The sequence below is a fragment of the Manis javanica genome, chromosome 1 (assembly GCF_040802235.1).
Source record: "Manis javanica isolate MJ-LG chromosome 1, MJ_LKY, whole genome shotgun sequence".
Lineage (NCBI taxonomy): Eukaryota > Metazoa > Chordata > Mammalia > Pholidota > Manidae > Manis > Manis javanica.
This window is the reverse complement of record NC_133156.1, coordinates 69,906,595-69,928,895: the sequence shown is the minus strand read 5'-3', so window position 1 is coordinate 69,928,895 and position 22,301 is coordinate 69,906,595. Positions and strand designations below refer to the sequence as shown.

Below are 22,301 nucleotides of genomic sequence, written 5' to 3'. Positions count from 1 at the left end.
CAAAACACATTGCAAAAATTTCAAAAGTTGGAAAGAGTTTATAGAGTTAAAGTATTTATATATGTCTTCATTATCCAAGAATTGGCAAAGTACTAATTTACATTAGACTTTAAAGTAAATATATATTCTTGTAATTTTCTTAAGTGACTACTACAAGAAAATAAAACATATTTAGCAAAATAAAAGAGGTAAAATAACACTAGAAATGATCAATTCAAAAAAGTAAAGAAAGGAAGTAAAAAAACAGTAGAAAAAAATGTTTAAACAACACTAAAATGATAAAAACTCAAACATATTAACAATTACTTTTAATTGAACAGTCTATATAATCCAATTAAAAAACTGAATTATTATATTGCCATGGTATGCCCTGTACAGAGTGTCCAAGAAATCCCCTAGCCTGAACCCACTTCAATTCCAGCCACCCTGCCAGGGCATCCCCTGTGCAGAGGGCCCCAACAGCTACCCAACCCATGCCTGCTTCAGCTCCAGCGGCACCATGACTGCAGCCCCACTGTGGCCCTCATCCACAACAGCTCCAGCCAAAGCTGCCAGGCACATGGACTCTGCACAGGCCACTTTTTCAAATCTAAGAGACATAGCTGTTCTGCCTAATTCATAGAAACAAACACAGAAATTCAAACAAAATGAGAAGACAGAAGAACATGCTCCAGATGAAAGAAAAAGACAAAACTTCAGAGGAAGAACTATACAAAACAGAGTTAAGCAATCTACCTGATAAAAAGTTCAAAGTAACAGTTATAAAGATGCCCACTGAACTTGGGAGGAGAATGGATGAACTCACTATGAACTTCAATAAAGAGATGGGAAATATTAAAAAAAAAAACCCAATAAGAGATGAAGAATACAGCAAATGAAATGAAAAATACACTTAGAGAGAATCAACCGCAGATTAGAGGAAACAGGGGAATGAATTTAGTATCTGATAGCTTAATGGAAAACACTCAAGCTGAACAGGAAAAAGAAAAAGGAATTTTTTAAAATGAAAATAGGTTGAGACCTTGAAGACAACATCAAACATAGTAACATTCATGTTATAGGGGGCCCAGAAAGAAAAGAAAGAGATAGAAAGGGGCAGCAAACATACTTGATGAAATAATAGCTGAAAACTCTAACCTGGAGAAGAAAACATACATCTAGTCCAGGAATCAAAGAGAGTACAAAACAAGATGAATGCAAGGCAGTCCACACCAAAACATGTAATAATTAAGATGTCAAAGATTAAAGAGAGAGAGAGAATCCTAAAAGCAGCAAGAGAAAAGCAACTAGTTACATAAAACGGAAACCCCATAAGGTCATTATATGACTTTTCAGCAGAACTTATGCAGGTCAGAAGGAAGTGACATAATATATTCAAGTGCTGAAAGGATAAAACAACCAAGGAGGCTCTAGCCAGAGAATGTGTCATTCAGAACCAAAGATGAGATGAAGAGTTTTTCATAAAGACAAGTTAAAATTCATCTCCACTTACAAGAAATGTTAAAAGGACTTCTTTAAGCAAAATGAAGAGGGAATAAATAGAAGAAAATTATGGAAGGAAAAATTTCACTGGTAAAATCAAACATAAGGTAAAGATAGTAAATCACTTAAAAGCTAGTATATAGGTTAAAAGACAAAAGTAGTAAAATCAGTTATATATATTATATACATAATATATGTGTATGTATTGTGATAAGTTAAGTAAGTCAGAGGAAGACAAATATCATATAATTTCATACATATGTGGACTCTAAAAAGCAAAACAAACAAAACAGAAATAAACTCATAAACACAGATAATGGACTCTTGGTTACCAGAGGGGAAGGGAAATGGGAGGATGTGTGAAATAACTGAAGGGGATGAAGAGGTACAAATGTCAAATTATAAAATGTATTAGTCACAGGGATGGATGTTTAGCATAGGGACCATAGCCAAAAACATCATAATGTCATGGCATGATCATAGACAGTAACTACACTTACCATGGTATGTATTTAGCAATGTATATAGTTGTCAAATCACTCAGTTGTTCATCTGAAACCAATATAATATTGTATATCAACTATATTTCAATTAAAAATTTTTAATCAATTACATATAAAAATTAGTGAAAGAAATCACAAAGATGTAAAACATGACATCATATACTTAAAACATGTAGAAGAGGGAGTAACTTTGTAGTGCTTTTAAAATATATTTAAACTTAAGAGACTATCAATTTATTGCAGACTATTATATATTTAGGATGTTGTATATGAACCTCATGGTAACCTCAAAGCTAAAACCTGTAACAGATACACAAAAATTAAGAGAAAGGAATCCAAGTATAACACTAAAGAAAGTCATCAATCACAAGGGAAGAAAGCAAGAGGAGAAAGGAACAGAGAAGAACTACAAAAACAACCAGAAAACAGTTAACAAAAGGGCAATAAGCACATACATATCAATAGTTACTCTAAATGCAAATGGTCTAAATGCTCCAATCAAAAGACATAGGGTGACTGAATGTATAAAAAAACAAGATCCATCTACATGCTACCTATAAGAGACTCACTTCAGACCTAAAGACACAAGGTGAAGGGAAGGAAAAGAGACATTCCATGCAAATGGAAGTGGGAAAAAAAAGCTGGGGGAGCAAAACTTTTATCTGACCAAATAGACTTCAAAACAAAGAATGTAACAGGAGACAAAAGAGGGCATTATGTAGTGATAAAGGGAACAATCAGGCAAGAGGATATAACAATTGTAAATATCTATGCACTCAATAGAGGAGAACCTAAATATATAAAACAAATATTAGCAGATGTGAAGGGAGAAACTGACAACAATACAGTAATATTCGGGGACTTGAACACCCTACTTACATCATCCAGCAAAAAATCAGTAAGGAAACAGTCGCTTTGAAAGACATTAGACCAGATGGATTTAACTTCCACCCACAACAGCAAAATACACATTCTTTTCACGTGCACATGGAACATTCTCTAGGACAGATCATGTTAGGCCAAAAACAAGTTTCAATAAAACTAAGATTAAAATCATATCAAGCATCTTTTCCAACCACAGTGGTATGAAACAAGAAATCGATTACAAGAAAAAAACTGGAATAAAAACACAAATATGTGAAGACTAAACAACCTGCTACTAAACAATCAATGAATTAATAAAAAATCAAAGAGGAAATAAAAAAAATACACAGAGACAAATGAAAACAAACACAATGCTTCATCTTACTATGCTGATGGACAGTGACTGTAATGGGGTATGTGGTGGGGACTTGATAATGGGGGGAGTCTAGTAGCCATAATGTTGCTCATGTTATTGTACATTAATGATACCAAAATTTAAAAAAAAAAAAGAAACACAATGCTTCAAAATCCTTGGGACATAGCAAAAGCAGTTCTAAGGAATATTTGTAGTGACACGGGCCTACCTCAAGAAACAAGAAAATTTTCAAATAAACAATCTAAGCTTACACCTAAAGGAACAAGAAAACAGAACAAAGCCCAAAGTTAGCAGAAAGAAGGTAATAATAAAGATCATAGCAGAAATAAATGAAATAGAGACTTAAAAAGAACAAGAAACCCACAGTAGAAAGGATAAATGACAGATATTTATCCAGGCTCATCAAGAAAAAAAGAGGATTCAAAGAAATAACATCAGAAATGAAAAACAAGTTTTAACTGACACAAAAGGATTATGAGAGACTACAATGAAAAATTATATGCCAACAAATTGGACAACCTAGGAGAAATAGATAAATTTCTAGAAACATACAGTCTTTCAAGACTGACCCAGGAAGAAATAGAAAATCTGAACAAACCAATTACTAGTCATGAAATTGAATTGGTAATCAAAAAACTCCCAAGAAACAAAAGTCCAGGACCTCATGGCTTCACAGGTGCATTCTGCCAAATATTTACAGAAGAGCTAAGACCTATCCACAAACATTCTAAAAATAGAAGAGAAAGGAATCCTTCCAAATTTATTCCACAAGGCCAGTATTCCCCTGATACCAAAGATAGAAAGATATCACAAGAAAAGAGAATTAAAGACCAATATCCCTGATGAACACAGATATAAAAATCCTGAACACATATAAATCAAGTATAAAAATCAAATGAATATTCATATTTGACCTGATTGTTTATTTTATAGTTCATAATGCATGATCAAAACCGAAAGTTTCTGTGATGAATGCCCTTGCACTGTTCACCATGTAAGAATTTATTCACTATGTAAGAACTTGTTCACCATGTAAGAACTTGTTCGTTATGCTTCAGAAAATTGGAGATTGTTGAGAACTAGGCTTGGGGTTGATTAATGATTGTGCATTGAGTCCCCTATACAGAATTTTATTGTTGTTAACAACCATTTGATCAATAAATATGAGAGATGCGCTCTCAAAAAAAAAAATCCTCAACAAAATATTGGCAAAGAAAATTCAAAAATACATTAAAAGGATCACTCACCACGACCAAGTAGAATTTATTCCAGAGATGCAAAAGATGGTTGAATATTCATAAATAAATCAATGTGATATGCCCATTAACAGAAGGAAAGATGAAAACCATATATATGATATTCTCAATAGATGCAGAAAAAGCATTTGATAAAATTTAACCTCAATTCATGATAAAAACCTTCAACAAAGTGGGTACAGAGGGAACATACCTTGGTATAATCAAGGTTAGGTATGACAAACCCACAGTTAGCATCATACTCAACCATGAAAAGCTTTCAGCTATTCTAAAATCAGGAACAACACAAGGATGTCTGCTCTCACCGCTTTTTTCAACTTTCATCTATCAACAGACACAGGTTGCTTCATATGTTGGCTATTGTAAATAAAACTGCAATAAACATAGGGGTGTATATATATATATATATATATTTATATATATATACCATTTTGAATTAACATTTTTGTTTTCTTTGAGTAAATACCCAGAAGTGGGATTGCTGGGTCATATGGTATTTCTATTTTTAATTTTAGGGGAACCTCCATTTTGTTTTCCATAGTGGCTGTACCAGATTACATTCCCAATAACAGTGCATGAGGGCTCCCTTTTCCTCCCTTTTTCCCTCACCAAAATTTGTTATTTTACTCATAAGATGCCATTATCAGAGTGAAAAAGCAAGCAGTAGAGTTGAAAAAAGTTGTCATGAATATATATGGGAAATGACCTGCCCCTTGAAGCATATAAAGAACTGCAAATCAGTAATAAGCAGGACAACCCAATGTAAAAACAGATAAAAGAACTGAGCAGACATTTGACAAATTGCATATCATGTGGAAATAGCTAATAAAGGAAAATATGTTCAATAACATGTCTTCTGAATGTAGCAATTGAAATCACAATGAAATTAAACATATATGCACCCATCAAAATTGCTTGAGTTTAAAAACAACAGATTCTAGAAGCATGAATTTCTACAAATACTTTTTAAATTTATTTTAAAACTTAACATATATATATATACCCTATGACTCAGCAATTCCATTTATATATGTACTCAATAGAAATGTATTCACACATTTCCCAAAAGAATGAGAATTCCCGAAAGTATCAGAATGTTCATCGAAAGAGTAGACATAATAGCCCTAAATTGGAAACTACATTAACTGTAGAAGGAATAAACAAATTTAAGTATATTCCTACTATGGACTACTGTAAAACTATGTTGTGCAATATTGTGACCATTAGCCGTATGTGCCTACTTAAATTTATGTCAATTAAAACTAAATAAAATTAAATGTTTAGTACCTCCTTCACATTAATTGCATTTCAAATGCTCAATAGGCACATGTGGCTTGAGGCTTCTAAATTGGACAGCAAAGATAAAGAACATTTCCATTATTTTAGAAAATCTGATTGGATGACACTGCTATAGAGCATTGAAAATGAATTTCTTTCATATGCAACAATATGAATTATTCTCATTAGCACATTATGGAGTAACACAACACAGACACAAATGACTATGCATTGTGTCTGTCTTATTTATGCATAAAGCTCAAATACAGTATAGATTAACCTACTCATGATAGAAATTAGGATAGTAGTAACTTTTGGGGATGAAGGGGTAAGTGACAAGAAGGGAATTAGGGAGGGACTTTTGGCATACTTGAAATGATCAATTTCTTGAATTAGATTATAGTTACATAGGTGTCTTCACTTTGTAAAAATCCATCAGTCTGTACACTTACAATTTGTGTACTTTCTGAATATATATTACACTTCAATAAAATATCTATTAAAGTGATATCTCCTGATTCCCCAATTATTATCTACTAGGCAGCCAGCAAGCTTATCCTTCTTTTGATCTGTCTGCCCTGTTTTCTCCCATTTTTGTTACTTGGGTAATTTCTACTTTATCAAAGCATATTACATTTCACTCTATTTTGTCACCTTATGCTCAGCTTAGTATTTGTCTTAGTTCTAGTATAAATTAATTACATTTTGTAAAAGTAGTTAAATCTGTTTAGTTTAACATATTCAATGCTCAATACCAGAACTTTTTTCAAAGTTTCCCAATCATATCTTGCGTTGCTTGATCCTTAAGGAGTATCTCATAATATTTCCTGGGTTATTTTGTATCATAGCTGTTCATAATTGTACAGCAGTTTGTTGATGAAGAAATAATTAGCTAACTTTTTCTTTCTTTGAGGTTCCTTTAAGTGTCTCTCTAGTCTTCTGGAGGTGAATGTTGTTGTTGAGTTATCTGATGCCAAATTTATTTGCTTTCACTTTTTTGGATAAGAAAAGGATTATTTCTTCCCCATTTAATACAATAATTTTACTACAGTTTATCTCAGTGTTGACTGTTCTGGGTCAATTTCTCTATATACTTGATGTTCCATTTCAATATGTAAATTCAAATCTTATTTTACTACAGTACTTATTCATTATTTCTTATTTTTCCAGTATCTATTAAATATCATTATTTCAGTAAAGTTTAATTTAAATATAGCTTTCAATATTTATTGTTTGTTTTAGTTTTCTTCCTTGAGGACTCCAATTATGTATATGTTGGGCCTCCTTTGACTATCTTCTATATATGCCTCTTTTGTTAATACATTTTTCTTATTTCTATTTCATCTTCTCCACTTCTCTTTTTTGTTTTGCTTTCTATAACCCATGCTTAATTTCTGTGTTGTCTTTTCTTCCTTGTGTGTTTTATAATTTAGTTTTCCCTTCTGAATTTTTTCCCTTTAATTTCTTCCCTGAGTTCTATCTGTTTTTATTCCATAGCCTCCTTCATCTAGTTCTTTTTCTCTTATGGCCATGATCAATTTTTCTAGTTTAAATTTACATACAGTTTCATTTACATCTTTATCTGACACATGGTAACATTTTTCTAGTAAGTTTTCATTGTCTGTGGAAATTAATGCTAATAAGTTTCATTTCTTTAACAATAATTATTTTGTATATAGGTGAAACTTTTCCTTTCCTTTCCTTTCCTACTTACTCATAGTTGAATGAGATGAATTTTCTTAATCTAGAGGCAGAATATTATGGGAATGGAACATGGGGTATAATTTCTACAAATGATAAGAGTTCAAAACTTAAGAGTTATATCCTTTGTTGATATAGGGGAAGACTTAACTATGATTCATATGCCTGGTTATACTTCCTCTGCCTCTCCAAATATGCCTTACTTCAAAAGAACCTCTACTTTCAGCCCTGGGCTCTTAAGATATTTTCAAATTTCTAACTTTCCAAGATTATATGTTCATTTGCAGAAGGTATATTTTGCTAGCATTTTTTAAGATCTGCCATGTCTGGACCTCCTGGAAATTTCCCAAGCTTCTTCTTTCTTTCATTTCAGAAAGATTCTCCCTTGACTTATCTACATAGGTCCTGCTCTTACACCTTACACCTTGAGGTGGGGTCCTCTCCTTCTGAGCAAAATGATATTTGAGGTCTGTCAATCCGAGACCCTCTCCACATTTACTGTTATTCTTTGTAACATCTTCATGAATTTACAAGCTGGCTGCCAGTTCTGCTTCAATTTTGGCAATATTTACATGCAATTCCAACTTTGTCATTTTTATCTATCTCATAATTTCATTGAAACAATATTATATGCATATGCATCTATGTGCATGTGTGCATAAGTGCATGCGTGTGCATTTTATTATCCATATTGCTATGTATAGTTACTGGAAAAAGTGAGAAGATTCAGAGCTAAACTTTGAAATATTACTATTATCATTCTTTGCCCACTGCTGGGAACATCTGCATGGATACTTGACATGACATTTAAATAAGCCATGTTCAACATTGTACTGATTGTCATCAATCTGAGCTTTCTCTTCTCCTTGAATTTTCTTATCTCAGTTAATGGATTATCATTCATTTAGTTCCCCAGACTAGAAATCTGGACTTAATCCTAAATTTCTTCATATTTTGTACCAGGAACATCAAAGTAATAACCTTGCCCTTTTACCCAAACTACATATTTCCCAAATATACTATCATGTCTATCTCTAAACACCACTACTAAATTCCAAAATGGTTTCATAAGTACCTTCCTTTTTCTCCAGTTTTTCCCCTCTACTTCTCTTCCACACTATCTTCAAAGAACTCTATCTAAAATGCATACTTAATCACTTTTACTCCTGTGGCTTATTGTTTTCTGTGGCTTCTAGATATTCACAGAATATCATCATTCACATTAACATGGCAAAGAAAGTCTCCCATAGTCAGGCTTTTACTGAGTTCACATCTTGTCCCATTCACCATCACATTACTCCTGTCATGACAAACTCTTTGCTGAGAAGTTTCACACATTTTTACCTCTACTTTTACTGCTCACATTTCCTGTAAAAACATGTCCCCAGCCTGCTTGCATTATGAGAAATCACTTATCTTCATAACTCAATTCAAGTGTCAGACCTTCTATAAGGATTTCCAGATCCTTATAAACACACAGCATCCCAGATAAAAATTACCATTTTCTCCTCCTTGTTCCTCAGAAAGTCTGTACAGACTTTAATTAAGGAACTTCTAAATATTCACTTCACTTGTTTTTATATGTTTTGCTCCACTTATTAAACTCTGTAAACAACTTGATAGCAAGGTCCATATCTTACTGATCTCTGTAATTTCAGTGCCACAGATGAATGAATAAAAAAGCTGATTCACTGTATAACAAATTACTCCTCATGATTAAAGAGGTGCTAGATCTTGAAAAAACTAATTTGAAAATAATGACCAATTATTCAGCTAGTTATAAAAATAAATATTAAATGTAAAAATAAATAACAAATATAAATATATAAATATAAAAAAATAAATAGTGGGCTGCACAACACAGAGAGGACAAGTAGTGACTCTACCACATTTTGCTAAGCTGATGGACAGTAACCGTAATGTGGTTGTTAGGGGGGACCTGATATAGGGGAGAGCATAGTAAACATAGTATTCTTCAGGTAAGTGTAGATTAAAAATTTAAAAAAAAAAAGAAAGAAAGAAAGAAAAGGGGGATTACTCCTTAACAGGATAAAACTATTGGTAAATCAAAGATCAACGCATGCTTTAAATATCCTTAATGTTGATCACTTAAAGGGTGTCAGATGATCAGCTATGGAGGTACTCTTTTCTGATAATATTCCTTTCTCTTAATTAAAAAAAAAAAAAAAAAAAAAAAAAGCAGTTACTGTGTGCTGACCTCCAATGAGTTCTGCACAGTGGTATAGAGGGCATGTCAAAGGGTGGGCAAAGGGTCTGTTTGTTTCTACGCAGAAGATCAAGGCCTAGCTTGGATACCCAGAAAATGAACTAAGATACGATATGAGGAGGAGCTTCCGGCATCAGCACTCTCTGGAGGACTCGTGCCGGGGGATGATCATCAAAAAGCCTCCACAGGGATCCGGACGATGCTGTGGTTGTGGCTGCATCCAGCCCACCGTCTCCTGGACTTGCCATAAGAAGGAGGAGGGAGATGTCTAGGCTGGCATGTGCATACAGTGAGACAACGAATTTGACTGGATCTGTACTGTTGGAACTCAACCAGGAGTTGGGAGGGGTGCAAGTTGTAGCACCCCAAAATCTCATGACTATAGACTATCTATGGTTAAAAGAACATATGGGATGTGAACAGATCCCAGAAATGGGCTGCTTTAATTTGTCTGATGGTTCAAGTACAGTTGGACAATATCCATCATATCATACATAAATTTTCACAAATGCCTAGGGTGCCTAAATGGTTTTCTTGGCTTCACTGGAGATGGCTGGTAATTATAGATTTGCTTTGTTTATGTCACCGTATTCCTATTATGTTAATATGTGTGTGCAAATTAGTTAGTAGTTTAAAACCTATACATACTTAAGGTACTATACAAGAAGATATGTCAAAGAAATAATCAATCCTCCCAAGTTTCCTTCATATGCTACATCTATAGCTTTTCTTCTTCCTTCCTAATTACAAACCTTAAATAGAATTCGTGCCTCATATCGAATTTACCGAGTATCATAATTCCTCCAGGTGGTAAAGATACCTCGAGACAAGTGCTGGGCATAGAAGCCACAGGGCATAAATCTGCAAAGAAGTAAAAAGCTAACCTTTGCAAACAATATGGCTTCTCTCTCACTTACCAACTCTACATTTCCCTGTATGGCCCCGGAAGATGACTGGTTAGCCAGAGACGGGTAAGATTCCTCAAGGGAGGAACAACCTAAGACAGGCACAGTCGCAGGGGGGCCATCAGGTGAGAATTTGGGGATCAACAGAGGTGAGGCTCAGAACCTCACCCCCCCTGCTTTGAGAGAAATCTTCTGCATCCGTGGATGTCTTGCTGCCCTTGTCTAGCCTGGATTAATACTTAGTCCATAGGCACACACCTGATCATCTGATCATCTATATTTGCCTTCTTACAGCACTAAACTATGTTTTCTACCTTTATCTTGCATCTACCTACCACTTCAGCACTTTATTAAAAATAAAAATAATAATAATAATAGGAGAAATGTGGGATCAACATATAAATCAAGTACAAAAATCAAATGAATATTCATATTTGACCTGATGGTTTATAGGTCATATTGCATGATCAAAACCGAAAGTTTCTGTGATGAATGCCCTTGTACTGTTCACCATGTAAGAATTTATTCACTCTGTAAGAATTCGTTCACCATGTAAGAACTTGTTCGTTATGCTTCAGAAGATTGGAGACTGACGAGAATTAGGCTTGAGATGGATTAATGATTGTACATTGAGCATTGACCCCCCTATACTGAATTTTATTGTTGTTAACAACCATTTGATCAATAAATATGAGAGATGCCCTCTCAAAAAAAAAAAAATAAATAAATAAATATAAAAAATAACTTTCACATATTCAGGCAGAACAAATTAATAACAAATGTTGCTTTAATTTGGAATAACAAATTTATGTACTAAAATTCTAAAATTCTAAAAGTTACATTCCTTTTTTGATGATGTTGAAGTTTTCTCATAGTCAAATTTTCTAATATAGAAGTAAATATTCAATAAATACCCCAAACTAATGAATCAATATTATACCACATCTGTGTTATAACTAACAACTTCCCTATGTTTATGAATTTTCCATGTATGTTAAATTAAGTATATTAATTTAGTTTTAAAGTTAATCTGAATATGACATCTATACCCTTTATGCAAGTAAATTAGAGAATTCAACATATATACATAAATTTTGATGATGTAACAATTTTCCTATGTGAATTTTCCATGTTGTAAATTAAATTAGTTCTTTAATTAATTAAAACTAAATGTGATATCTACATACTTATGCAATGAAATTAGTTAAAACAGAGAATTAGGCATATACATGAATTTTGATAATGTAACAATCTTTCCCTCTAGCAATTGCTTCTTGAAACAGAAGAATAAATTATATACTGTAATATTTTTAAATCTTCCTAAAATTTCCTTTCTTACATATTAAATGAATAATAGATTATGAGTAATATATACATACCAAAGGATAATCAGGGTGCTTGGTACACCAGAAAACTCAGAAAACACAATTGAAGAAAAAGAAAAAGCAAGAAACAGAGGTAATTTATAGCACTTTGCATCACATGTCCCAGGTTTAGCATCAACAAGTTCACCTTCATCATCTGAAATTGTTAATCCTTCCTTAATGCAAGAACAATTGTAGTATGCCTGAAAATAATAGGGAACAATTTTTTTAAAATACAGTCATAAAGCAAAACCTATTATTGTAAAATAAAATGTAAATCAGTAACAACAGAGAGACTGACCAGTTTTATTAGCAAATATTCTTATATTAAATATGCCATTCACTATTCAGAAATGAAACATTAATAAGTCCCAAGGTATTATGCCTAACAAAGAATGATGTGTGTGTGTGTGTGTGTGTGTGTGTGTGTGTGTGTGTATGTGCACGTAATTACAGCTACTTAGGAAAAGTTCTTCTAACTTAAGAAATTTTATCAAAAATATTTACATTCAATTGCACAAGTAATTCTTGGACAGCTATATAAATTGGGGGCAATTAAGTAAAACGTGTTAAATAAAATAAAATTTTAGCTGGGATTTGAAATATGGACAATTAACCATGTTACTCTTACTGTAGAAGGTTTTAGACCCATGCTGACAGATAGAACTTTATTCTGTCTGTAGTGATGACAGAGCTGTTCTGTATTAGGCAAAGAAGGAATAGTGCCTAGGGCCCACAATACTTTCAGGGCCTCATAAATGTTTTAATTGTAGTATTTTTTTAAAAATCATATAATAATAATAATAATAATAATAATAATAAATATGTAATAATGAGTCCCACCTGGATATTTGTCTTGTCAGTGCAGTTATACATTATATATATTTGTGTGTCTGTGTGAAGGAAGGCACTTACAAAGGCAAAACTGTCTAGAGTCAGTGAAAGTCACAACATAGCCCTGAATGGGAACTAATGAAAAGTTGAGGTTATTGTAAGGTTGATAATTAAAGAAAGATGAATACATGATATTTTCTAAAAAGAAGTAAACAGAGCTTGGAGATATAGAGACCAGTTAGTGATTTATTAATCTATTGAAAAGACTCTAAACTCCAAAAAATTCCAAAAGAAATATGGAAACTAGATTACTAGTGAAGAAATAGGAGGAAACAAAGATGGCTTGAATCTGAATAACTCAAAAAATCATGGTACAAACATAACGTCAGTTTGTCTGGAGAAGTTGAAAAGTGTTTACTGGATATGTTAAATAACAAATAGAAATATCCAAATACTCAAATTGCAACTCACTCATTCCACAATATTCTTTTAGTACCCATGTACTGAACATCATTCTAGGTGTTGGGAAATCACAGTAAACAACACAGTAGAAATCCCTGCCTTCAGGTAAGGAACTTTCTACTTGGATGATGCAGGCAATTACAAAAGATAGCACCTACAGTGGAGCACATGATGAAAAATACTTTGGAGAGAAAAAGAAAGCAAAGAAAAAAATATAGGCATTACAGGGGTGAACTCAGCATAATCAGGAAATATCTCAAGGATGCAGTGATATTTGAGCAAAGATTTGAAGAAGGCAAAGGAGTGAGCCATGTGGTAATCTGAAAGAAGTGTAATCCAGGTAGGGGAAAAAAGCACACAAAGAAATTTAAAAGCCTTGGGCCTGTAGCTTGCTTGACAAGTACAAAGAAAAGCAAGGAGAAAAATGTGGCTGGAGCAGAATGAACATGAAGGAAACTAAGAGAAAAAACATCAGAGTAATGGGGGAAAAGTAGTTATACATAAATTAGTAAATAAGTGGAAGAGCAATTTAAGGACTTTGGTTTTTACTCTTAGTAATGTGAAACCATTGGAAAATTATTTATATAAATGACATATTTTAAAAGATCACTCTGGCTGCTATATTGAACTATGGAAAGAAGGGTAAAGAAGACAGAATCATTGAAAAGCAATTGAAATATAAGATGCAAGGCAATGGTAATTGGGGCCAGGGTGGTAGTGGACCAAATGAAGATAGTCAGATAGCCAGACCCAGCATTTATTTTGAAAGTAGATTTGAAAGGATTTGCTGAAGGGTCCTGGGGTAACAATGGTTCCCAGAAGGCAACAGTCATGTGGAGAGGGCCTCTCTGAGAGAAACTAAGACCTTTAGTCAAGGGAAGTAGTCAGTCATGGCTCAGAGAGGGAACCAAGAAATAAACATAATGATTTCACTTTTTTTTCTTGTCTTTCTGATTTTCTAGTAGGATTTCTTATTACTTTCATCCAGTCAGAAACCAGGATAAAGGAGCTCTCATCCTCTAGTTCAGTTTCCTATAAAAATGAGGAGCATAGAAAGGTTAAAAGTGGGCCTGGACAATTTGGTACTGGCACAAGAACAGAGCCACAGACCAGTGGAAGAGATTAGAGACTCCAGACATTAAACCAAACATATATGGTCAATTAATATTCAATAAAGGAGTCATGGACATACAATGGGGAAATGACAGTCTCTTCAACAGATGGTGCTGGCAGAACTGGACAGCTGTATGTAAGACAATGAAACTGGATCACTGTCTAACCCCATACACAAAAGTAAATTCAAAATGGATCAAAGACATTAATGTAAGTCATGAAACCATAAAACTCTTAGAAAAAAACATAGGCAAAAATCTCTTGGATATAAACATTAGTGACTTCTTCATGAACGTATCTCCCCAGGCAAGGAAAACAAAAGCAAAAATGAACAAGTGGGACTATATCAAGCTGAAAAGCTTCTGCACAGCAAAGAACACCATCAATAGAATAAAAAGGTACCCTACAGTATGGGAGAATATATTCATAAATGACAGATCCACTAAAGATTTGACATCCAAAATAAATAAAGAGTTCACACACCTCAACAAACAGAAAGCAAATAATCCAATTAAAAAATGGGAAGAGTAGCTGAACAGACAGTTCTCCAAAGAAGAAATTCAGATGGCCAACAGACACATGAAACAATGCCCCACATCGCTATTGTCAGAGAAATGCAAATTAAAACCACAATGAGATATCACCTCACCCCAGTAAGGATGGCCACCATCCAAAAGACAAACAACAACAAATGTTGGCGAGGCTGTGGAGAAAGAGGAACCCTTCTACACTGGGGGTGGGAATGTAAATTAGTTCAACCATTGTGGAAAGCAGTATGGAGGTTCCTCAAAATGCTCAAAATAGACTTACCATTTGACCCAGGAATTCCACTTCTAGCTATTTACCCTAAGAATGCAGCACTACAGTTTGAAAAAGACAGATGCACCCCTATGTTTACTGCTGCACTATATACAATAGCCAAGAAATGGAAGCAACCTAAGTGTCCATCAGTAGATGAATGGATAAAGAAGGTGTGGTACATATACACAATGGAATATTATTCAGCCATAAGAAGAAAACAAAGCCTACAATTTGCAACATGGATAGAGCTAGAGGGTATTATGCTCAGTGAAATAAGCCAAGTGGAGAAAGACAAATACCAAATGATTTCACCCATCTGTGGAATATAAGAACAAAAGAAAAACTGAAGGAACAAAACAGCAGCAGAATCACAGAACCCAATAATGGACCAACAGTTACCAAAGGGAAAGAGATTGGGGAGAATGGGAGGGTAGGGAAGGATAAGGGCGGGGAAGAAGAAAGGGGGTATTATGATTAGCATGTATAATGTGGGAGGGTGGGGGAAAGGGGAGGGCTGTGCAACACAGAGAAGACAAGTAGTGATTCTACATCTTACTATGCTGATGGACAGTGACTGTAATGGGGTTTGTGGGGGGGACTTGGGGTGGGGGAGAGCCTAGTAAACATAATGTTCTTCATGTAATTGTAGATTAATAATAACAAAATAAAAATATATATATATCAAAAAAAAAAAAGTGGGTCTGGAGGTCAGACAGAGATATCCAGTACAGCAAATGATTGCAGGCCACAGAACATAGGCTGACTAAGGGGGTAAGTGAAAATATGAAGAAGGTTTGTGAGTAGATGGTAGAATCAAAAGATAATAGGCTCTGGAAGGCTTGAAGAACTGTGGAGTTATACTCAAAGAGATATAACTAAAATGCCAAAAGTTATACTAAAACAAAATAGTAAAATATATTTCAAGTCAAATAATAAAAAAGTTTAAATATTTGCTATATCAGTAATTACAGTAAGTGTCGGTAGTCTGTCTACAACATCTTACTACATTAATAGACAGTGACTGCAGCAGAGGTGGTGAGGACTTGACAATATGGATGAATATTGAACCACTGTGTTATGTATTTGAAACCATCATAAGATTGCTTATCAATGATACTTTAATTTTAAAAAAAGGAGTAGCAAGAAAGAAAAAATGTCAGTAGTCTGAAAATTCCGGTTAAAACAGATTAACAGAATTGAAAAGACAAATCATATATTTTGGCTACAGGAGACACGTTTTAAATAGACACAAGTAGTTGGAAAATAAAATCTTAGAAATAAGACACACCATGGAAACATCAGCAAGAGAAAGGTAGAGTGACTATATAATTTATAAAATAGATTTCAAGACACAAACTGTACTACCAGAGATGGAAAAGGACATTTTATAAAGACGAAAGGGACAATTCACCAATATGTAACAGTCATCAATGTGTATGCACACAATAACGAGCCTGAAAAACACATGAAGCCAAAATAGAGAACTGTATAATTATATTAGGAGGTATTTTTCATGTACAATGTTCAGGATTTACTATAACATTATAAGGAATGAACAATGATAAGAATAATGTGTTTAAAATTAAAAGAAGAACAAATATAACTAGATTCATTGGTGATCCAGGTAGTTGCACTTAATAGCAAGAACTCTGAAATAGCTATGATTAATAATTTCCAAAAAATAGATGGAACATAGACAAAATACCTTATATGATGTGGTTCACCAGGGATTTTTGAATTCTACAAAAACGTAAATGTTAGAACTGAAAAACACAATGAATGAACTTACAACTTTAGCTAATGGATTTAATAGCAGAGCAGACATTGCAGAATATATAATTAGTAACTGGAAGACAGGTCAATAGATAATATCTACATTTAAACAAACACAAAAAGAGATAGAGAATAGAGAAAAGAATACAGACAAGAGTGGAAAAGTTTATTTGTTGTCTCCATTAGGCAGAATTATAAGATGGTACCTAAGATTCCTACTCCATTATATATGGCGTGAATAATTCCTAGCACTGTGAATTGACAAATTTTTCTAACCTTACAAAGTTATTTTATATGCCATAGTTGACTTAAGAAAGAGATGGTAAGCCTCACCTAATTAGGTGAGCCTTCAAAGGTACAGGGCTTTCCCTAAAGTCAGAGATCCAAAGCATGTGATATAAGAGAGAGGCTCTGTTGCTAGCCTTGAAGACGGAGGAGTTCATTTCACAAAGAAAGGAGGTGGCCTCTAAGAGCGTAAGAGCGAAAATTGGTCCTTAGCAGACAGCTAGCAAGGAAACAAGAGACCTCACTTTTAACAGCCTAAAGGAATTTAATATGACCAATAACCTGAATGAGCTTGGAAATAATTCCTTCCCTACAGGCTCCAGAAAGAAATACAGTTCAGTCAACACCCTGATACCAGCCTGTGTGTAAGACTCTGAGCAAAGGACCCAGTCATGCTGTCAGTACTTAAGACATTAGAACTGTGAGCTAATAAATAGGTACTATTTAAAGACACTAAGCCAATGGTAATTAATTCATTGTACAGCAATGGTAAATTAATAAATGGTTTCCCCCAAAAAAGGAGGAAAGAGAGAGAGGAAGATATAACACAAATTTAAAAATAACAGAATTTTCCAAATGATAAACATAAATTCACAGACTAAAGATGTTCTGTGAAATCCAAGCAAAATAAATACAGTGAAAACCACATTTAGGCACATCAAAGTAAAACTGCTCAAAACCAAAAGCAAAGAGAAATCTTGAAAGCAGCCAAGCAGTCAGAGACATAAGACAACATAATGGCATCTCTTTAAGGCCAGGGTGTTGTGGAGTGGGGGCAGAGAGGGGGAAAGAGAATATAGAATTCCATACTCAGTGAAATCCTTTTTCTTCCAAAACTGAAAGTAAAATGCGGTTCTTCATGAAGAAAGAAAACATGGAAACGCAAAGCAACAGGAAAATATAAGTGCATACTGACTACACAAAACAATAATAATAGTATATGTCATTTAAAAATACATGAAGAAATAAAATATAAGACAAAAATAACAAAAAGGTGGTAGGTGAGTAAATGAAGTTAAAATATTATAAGGATGTTTCAACTGAAAAAGACCCTGAAGCCTGGCTTCTTGTAATCCCTAATGCTTTGGCTGAATTGGTCCCTGTATAGATAATTAGAAAAAGGCTCCTATTGGACTAGAGCAGCCTTGGAAGAATTCCTGATCCTGCTATTTATAATGAAAGTTCAATTTGCTACTGAAAAGAACTAGTCCCGGTCAGGTCATGAAGAAAAGCCCAAGATTTCTTTCATATTTCTAGGAGGAAATTTGAAGATCTTTGGTAGCATGTATAAGAATAATACATGTGGGTCTCAGTGAGGCAAAACTGCCCAAAATATTGTTAATTGAAGAGTAGATATGTATTTTCAGTTTTAGTAAGGCTGTGATTTTCTACAGAAATTTAGAATCTTCAGAGGTATAGTACATCTTACAACTCTTGCAGACTTTTGCATAAGTATAATTGAAGAACATGCAATTCTAACTCATCTTTACTCTGATGTTTTGAATATGAACATTTAATCAGAATTATTTCAAATTTGACATATTCTCATTGAATAAATACTTCCTAGAGGGAATTCCATTAACACCATTTAGATCATTGATCATTTTTTGTATATACTTTATTTTTAATAATAAAATGTTACAATTTGTATAATTTTTATTTTAAATGAAAATAATTTTCAGTTTGTTAAAATTAATTTTATTGTTATCATTCTTTCCCGTTTGAAATTAATGCATATTTTATCCATTAATGAGTTCCATCCATATTATATTGTACTAATCATTCCTTCTGCTGTAGTTAGTTTTCTTTCAAAGCCATTATTTGTATCAAGGATAGTTGTCTTGGGTAATTTCAAAGATTTAATTTTTGTCAAAAATTTAGTATTCTTCTTTCAGTTTTTATTCAGTATCAAAATTTACCACACAGTTTGAGCTACTATTTTGTGGATTATTTCTATTGTTGTTACTCATTATGAGTTAATTATTCCTTATAGAAATGTAAAGAAATCATAAAGACTTTTATGAAACAGTAACAAAATTTCCTAAAGGGATTCTCCAGAAAAGAAAAGAAGGATTGGAGCTAAGAGGATGGCCTTTTTAGCTCTCGAATATCCCATGTAATCAAAACACCAAGGTCAAAGAGTTCAGCCTTATGCTGTAGTGACAACGTGAACACTTTAAAAATCATTTACTCGTTTCAAATTAAAATAGAGGAGAGCAGTAACTAAGTAGGCATATAAAGTTAGATTTTCTCTAAGTTAATAAATTGTTGAAGATGGGTAATTAGCACATAGGAGTTCATTATGCTTTTCTATGACATTGAAACCTTTCCACAGCGACATATTTTAAAGATTTTAAATATGTAACATTTAAGAAGAAAGGATTTTAAAGAGGATATAACCATTTTTATATCAATATTCAATATTAATTAAATACATTTTATTAATTTAAGTTAATTAACATAAATGTTAATTAAATAATTTAAGTTATTGAATCATTAATAACATCTACAGTTTATTAAAATAAATATCACATTAATCAAAATATAATTGGTAATTAAAATAATTATTTAAAATAAAAACAAATGTAAAATGAATTAAAATTAATAACACTCAACATTAATATTTTTAAAACCTGAATATTCAATGAAAAATTATTGAATTGCAGGCTATTGAAAGGATGTAAATTGTAGGCCAGTGAAAGGATGATTATAAGGAACTAAAGTTGGTCAAGCTTTCTAACATCTTGAAACAAAATTATTTGTGTGTAACAGGGAAAAAATATTGCTATGTTGATGCATAACTAACAGAGGACTTCATGGCTTACTAAAGGAGGTGATATGACTTCTTTGGGTCAGGAAGTACACCTCTTTGTCATCCTCTCTTCCCCCTTCACAAAGACTAGCCAGAAGGAGAGAAGAAATGTTTTAACCTGGGTCCCTAATTCTGTGCCACTTAAAAGGGAGAAGCTGAAGTTACAGTCCATATTCAGCTAAAAGCTCATTTGTGCACCTTTGGATGTAAGAAAATTAACCTGGAGTCAAAGAAGTAGCAAAGCGGTCAACTGCTCTGCATGACAAAATAAAGAAAAATTTGTCTAGAGGTTGATAGACAGCTTTCAGAAATAAGGAATTCTGATGATAATGGCATCAAAGATGACCAAATAGGAGAATTTTAGAGTTCCAGTTCATGTAAGCATAAAAGGACAAAGAGGGATAACATATATTCAAGTTTAAGTCACTTGCATTGTTGCCATTTAAATCTCTCTTACCTTTCTTCTAGTCTGCTTATAAAGGCCTTGAATATATCATTGCGTACATAATAGAGGGACTGATTTGCACATCTGAGCTAACATAGCGCAGAAATAGATAGCAAGAAGGTATGGTGTAGATATTTTGAATTCAGCAGATGTAAAAACTGAATGAAAGGTGACCAGGAGGAGAATACTGGTCAACCCACTGCTGTGAGAAAGGGGGTTCAAGATTTTGTTGCATTGGGTGCTGCTGATAGGTAGGCTACACCTAAGATAAACTACATAAATGGAAGATAAATATTCTCTTAGACTGCTTCTTTCAACTTTGCTATGGCCAGAGGTCACCCATTAAAACCATACAATAGTCATACAATAGTCACCCATTAAAACCATACAAGTAAGATGATGTACAATAAGTAGACAACGTAGGAATATCTTTTCCACTCCCAATTCCCATAAGCCCTTTGTATTGTGGCCACATAAGTTAAATGTTCTTGTTTTTTAAATTTTAAAAAGGGAAAATAATGGTGGAAATGCTTTTATAGAGAGCTAGGAGTAAAGTACAAACATCATCTACAAGTTGAACATCTTACTGAAAAGGAAGGAACATAATAAAAAGTAATTACCTTGAGATCATTAAATGTTTTAGAGTGTGTACAGCCTGCAAAGCAAGGAGAAAAATACCCAATATCATCTCTTCCACATATAGGAGAATAAAATGAAGATAAGCATCTACAATAAGAATTGCAAGGAGCTGTCAGGTTTCCCAATTGACCTGTTCTGTAAAAAAGAAGACTGAATGTAATTATAATACCACTGTTTTATGCTTATTAATATATACATCAAGATACCAATGAGATCCATAAAAATATAATTATTGAAATAATTTCATTTTAATAGTTTCACTGAGATATAACTGATACACAATATACTGTAAACATTTAAGTGTACAGTTTGAAATTTTGGGGGATATGTATACACTTGTGAAATCATTATAATCATATTAATGAACATAATCATCACCCCAAAACCTTTCTGTGTGCCCCTTTGTAATCCCTCCACTCCCTGGCATCTGCTGAATTACTTTACATCACTAGTCTTCAGTTTAAATTTCATTGCATTTTACGAAATGGGATCATACAGTATGTACACTTTCTTGGTCTGGCTTCTTTCATGCAGCTGGTCTTTATATGGTCTTTGCATGGTCATATGTCTCCATGTCTCTTGGGTAAATATTAAGGGGTAGAATGTTTGAATCATATAGTAGGTATTTAGGTGACTTTTTAAGAAATTGTCACTTTTCCAAACTACTTTATATTCCCACCAGCAGTGTGTAAATGTTTCACTTGCTTTCTACATTTCCTGTCAACACTTGGTATAGTCTTTTTAGTTTTAGACATTCTAATAGGGATATAGTAGTTTCACATTGGTTTTAATATGCATTTTCCCTATGACTAATGATGTTGGGCATCTTCTCATCTGCATATGTTATTTGGTCTGTTCAAATCTTTTGCCCATTTTTGTGGATTGTTTTCTTATTATTAAGCATTGAGAGTTCTTTATATATCTGGAAACAAATATTTTATTAGATATATGATTTTCCAATATCTTCTCAAAGTCTATGCCTTGTTTTTTAAATTTCTTAGCAGTGTCTTTCAAAGAGCAGAAGATTTTTATTTTGATGAAGTCCAATTTATCAGTATATTTATGAGTCACATATTTGGAGGTAAATCTAAGAAATCTTCACTAAACCCAAGTTCACAAAAATTTCCTTTATATTCTTGGAATTTTATATTTCACATTTACATCTATAATCCATTTTGAGT

General features: G+C 33.3%; 1 protein-coding gene across 6 annotated transcripts in view; it reads right to left on the bottom strand.

Annotated features, from left to right (window-relative positions):
• SLCO6A1 (solute carrier organic anion transporter family member 6A1) overlaps positions 1-22,301 on the bottom strand; it is a 91,359-nt gene that overhangs the window by 15,385 nt on the left and 53,673 nt on the right. For 5 of the 6 annotated variants that reach the window (XR_012130076.1, XR_012130075.1, XR_012130077.1 and 2 more), the window contains exons 9-10: positions 21,102-21,255; positions 11,972-12,159 (exon numbers count right to left, since the gene is read on the bottom strand). Coding sequence is in view for 3 of the 6 variants with exons in the window: in XM_073233462.1 (XP_073089563.1) it covers positions 11,972-12,159; positions 21,102-21,255 (342 nt within the window). In the remaining 3 variants the exon portion in view is untranslated. The remainder of the gene's footprint in view (positions 1-11,971; positions 12,160-21,101; positions 21,256-22,301) is intronic. The other variant, XM_073233467.1, reaches the window with a different exon arrangement.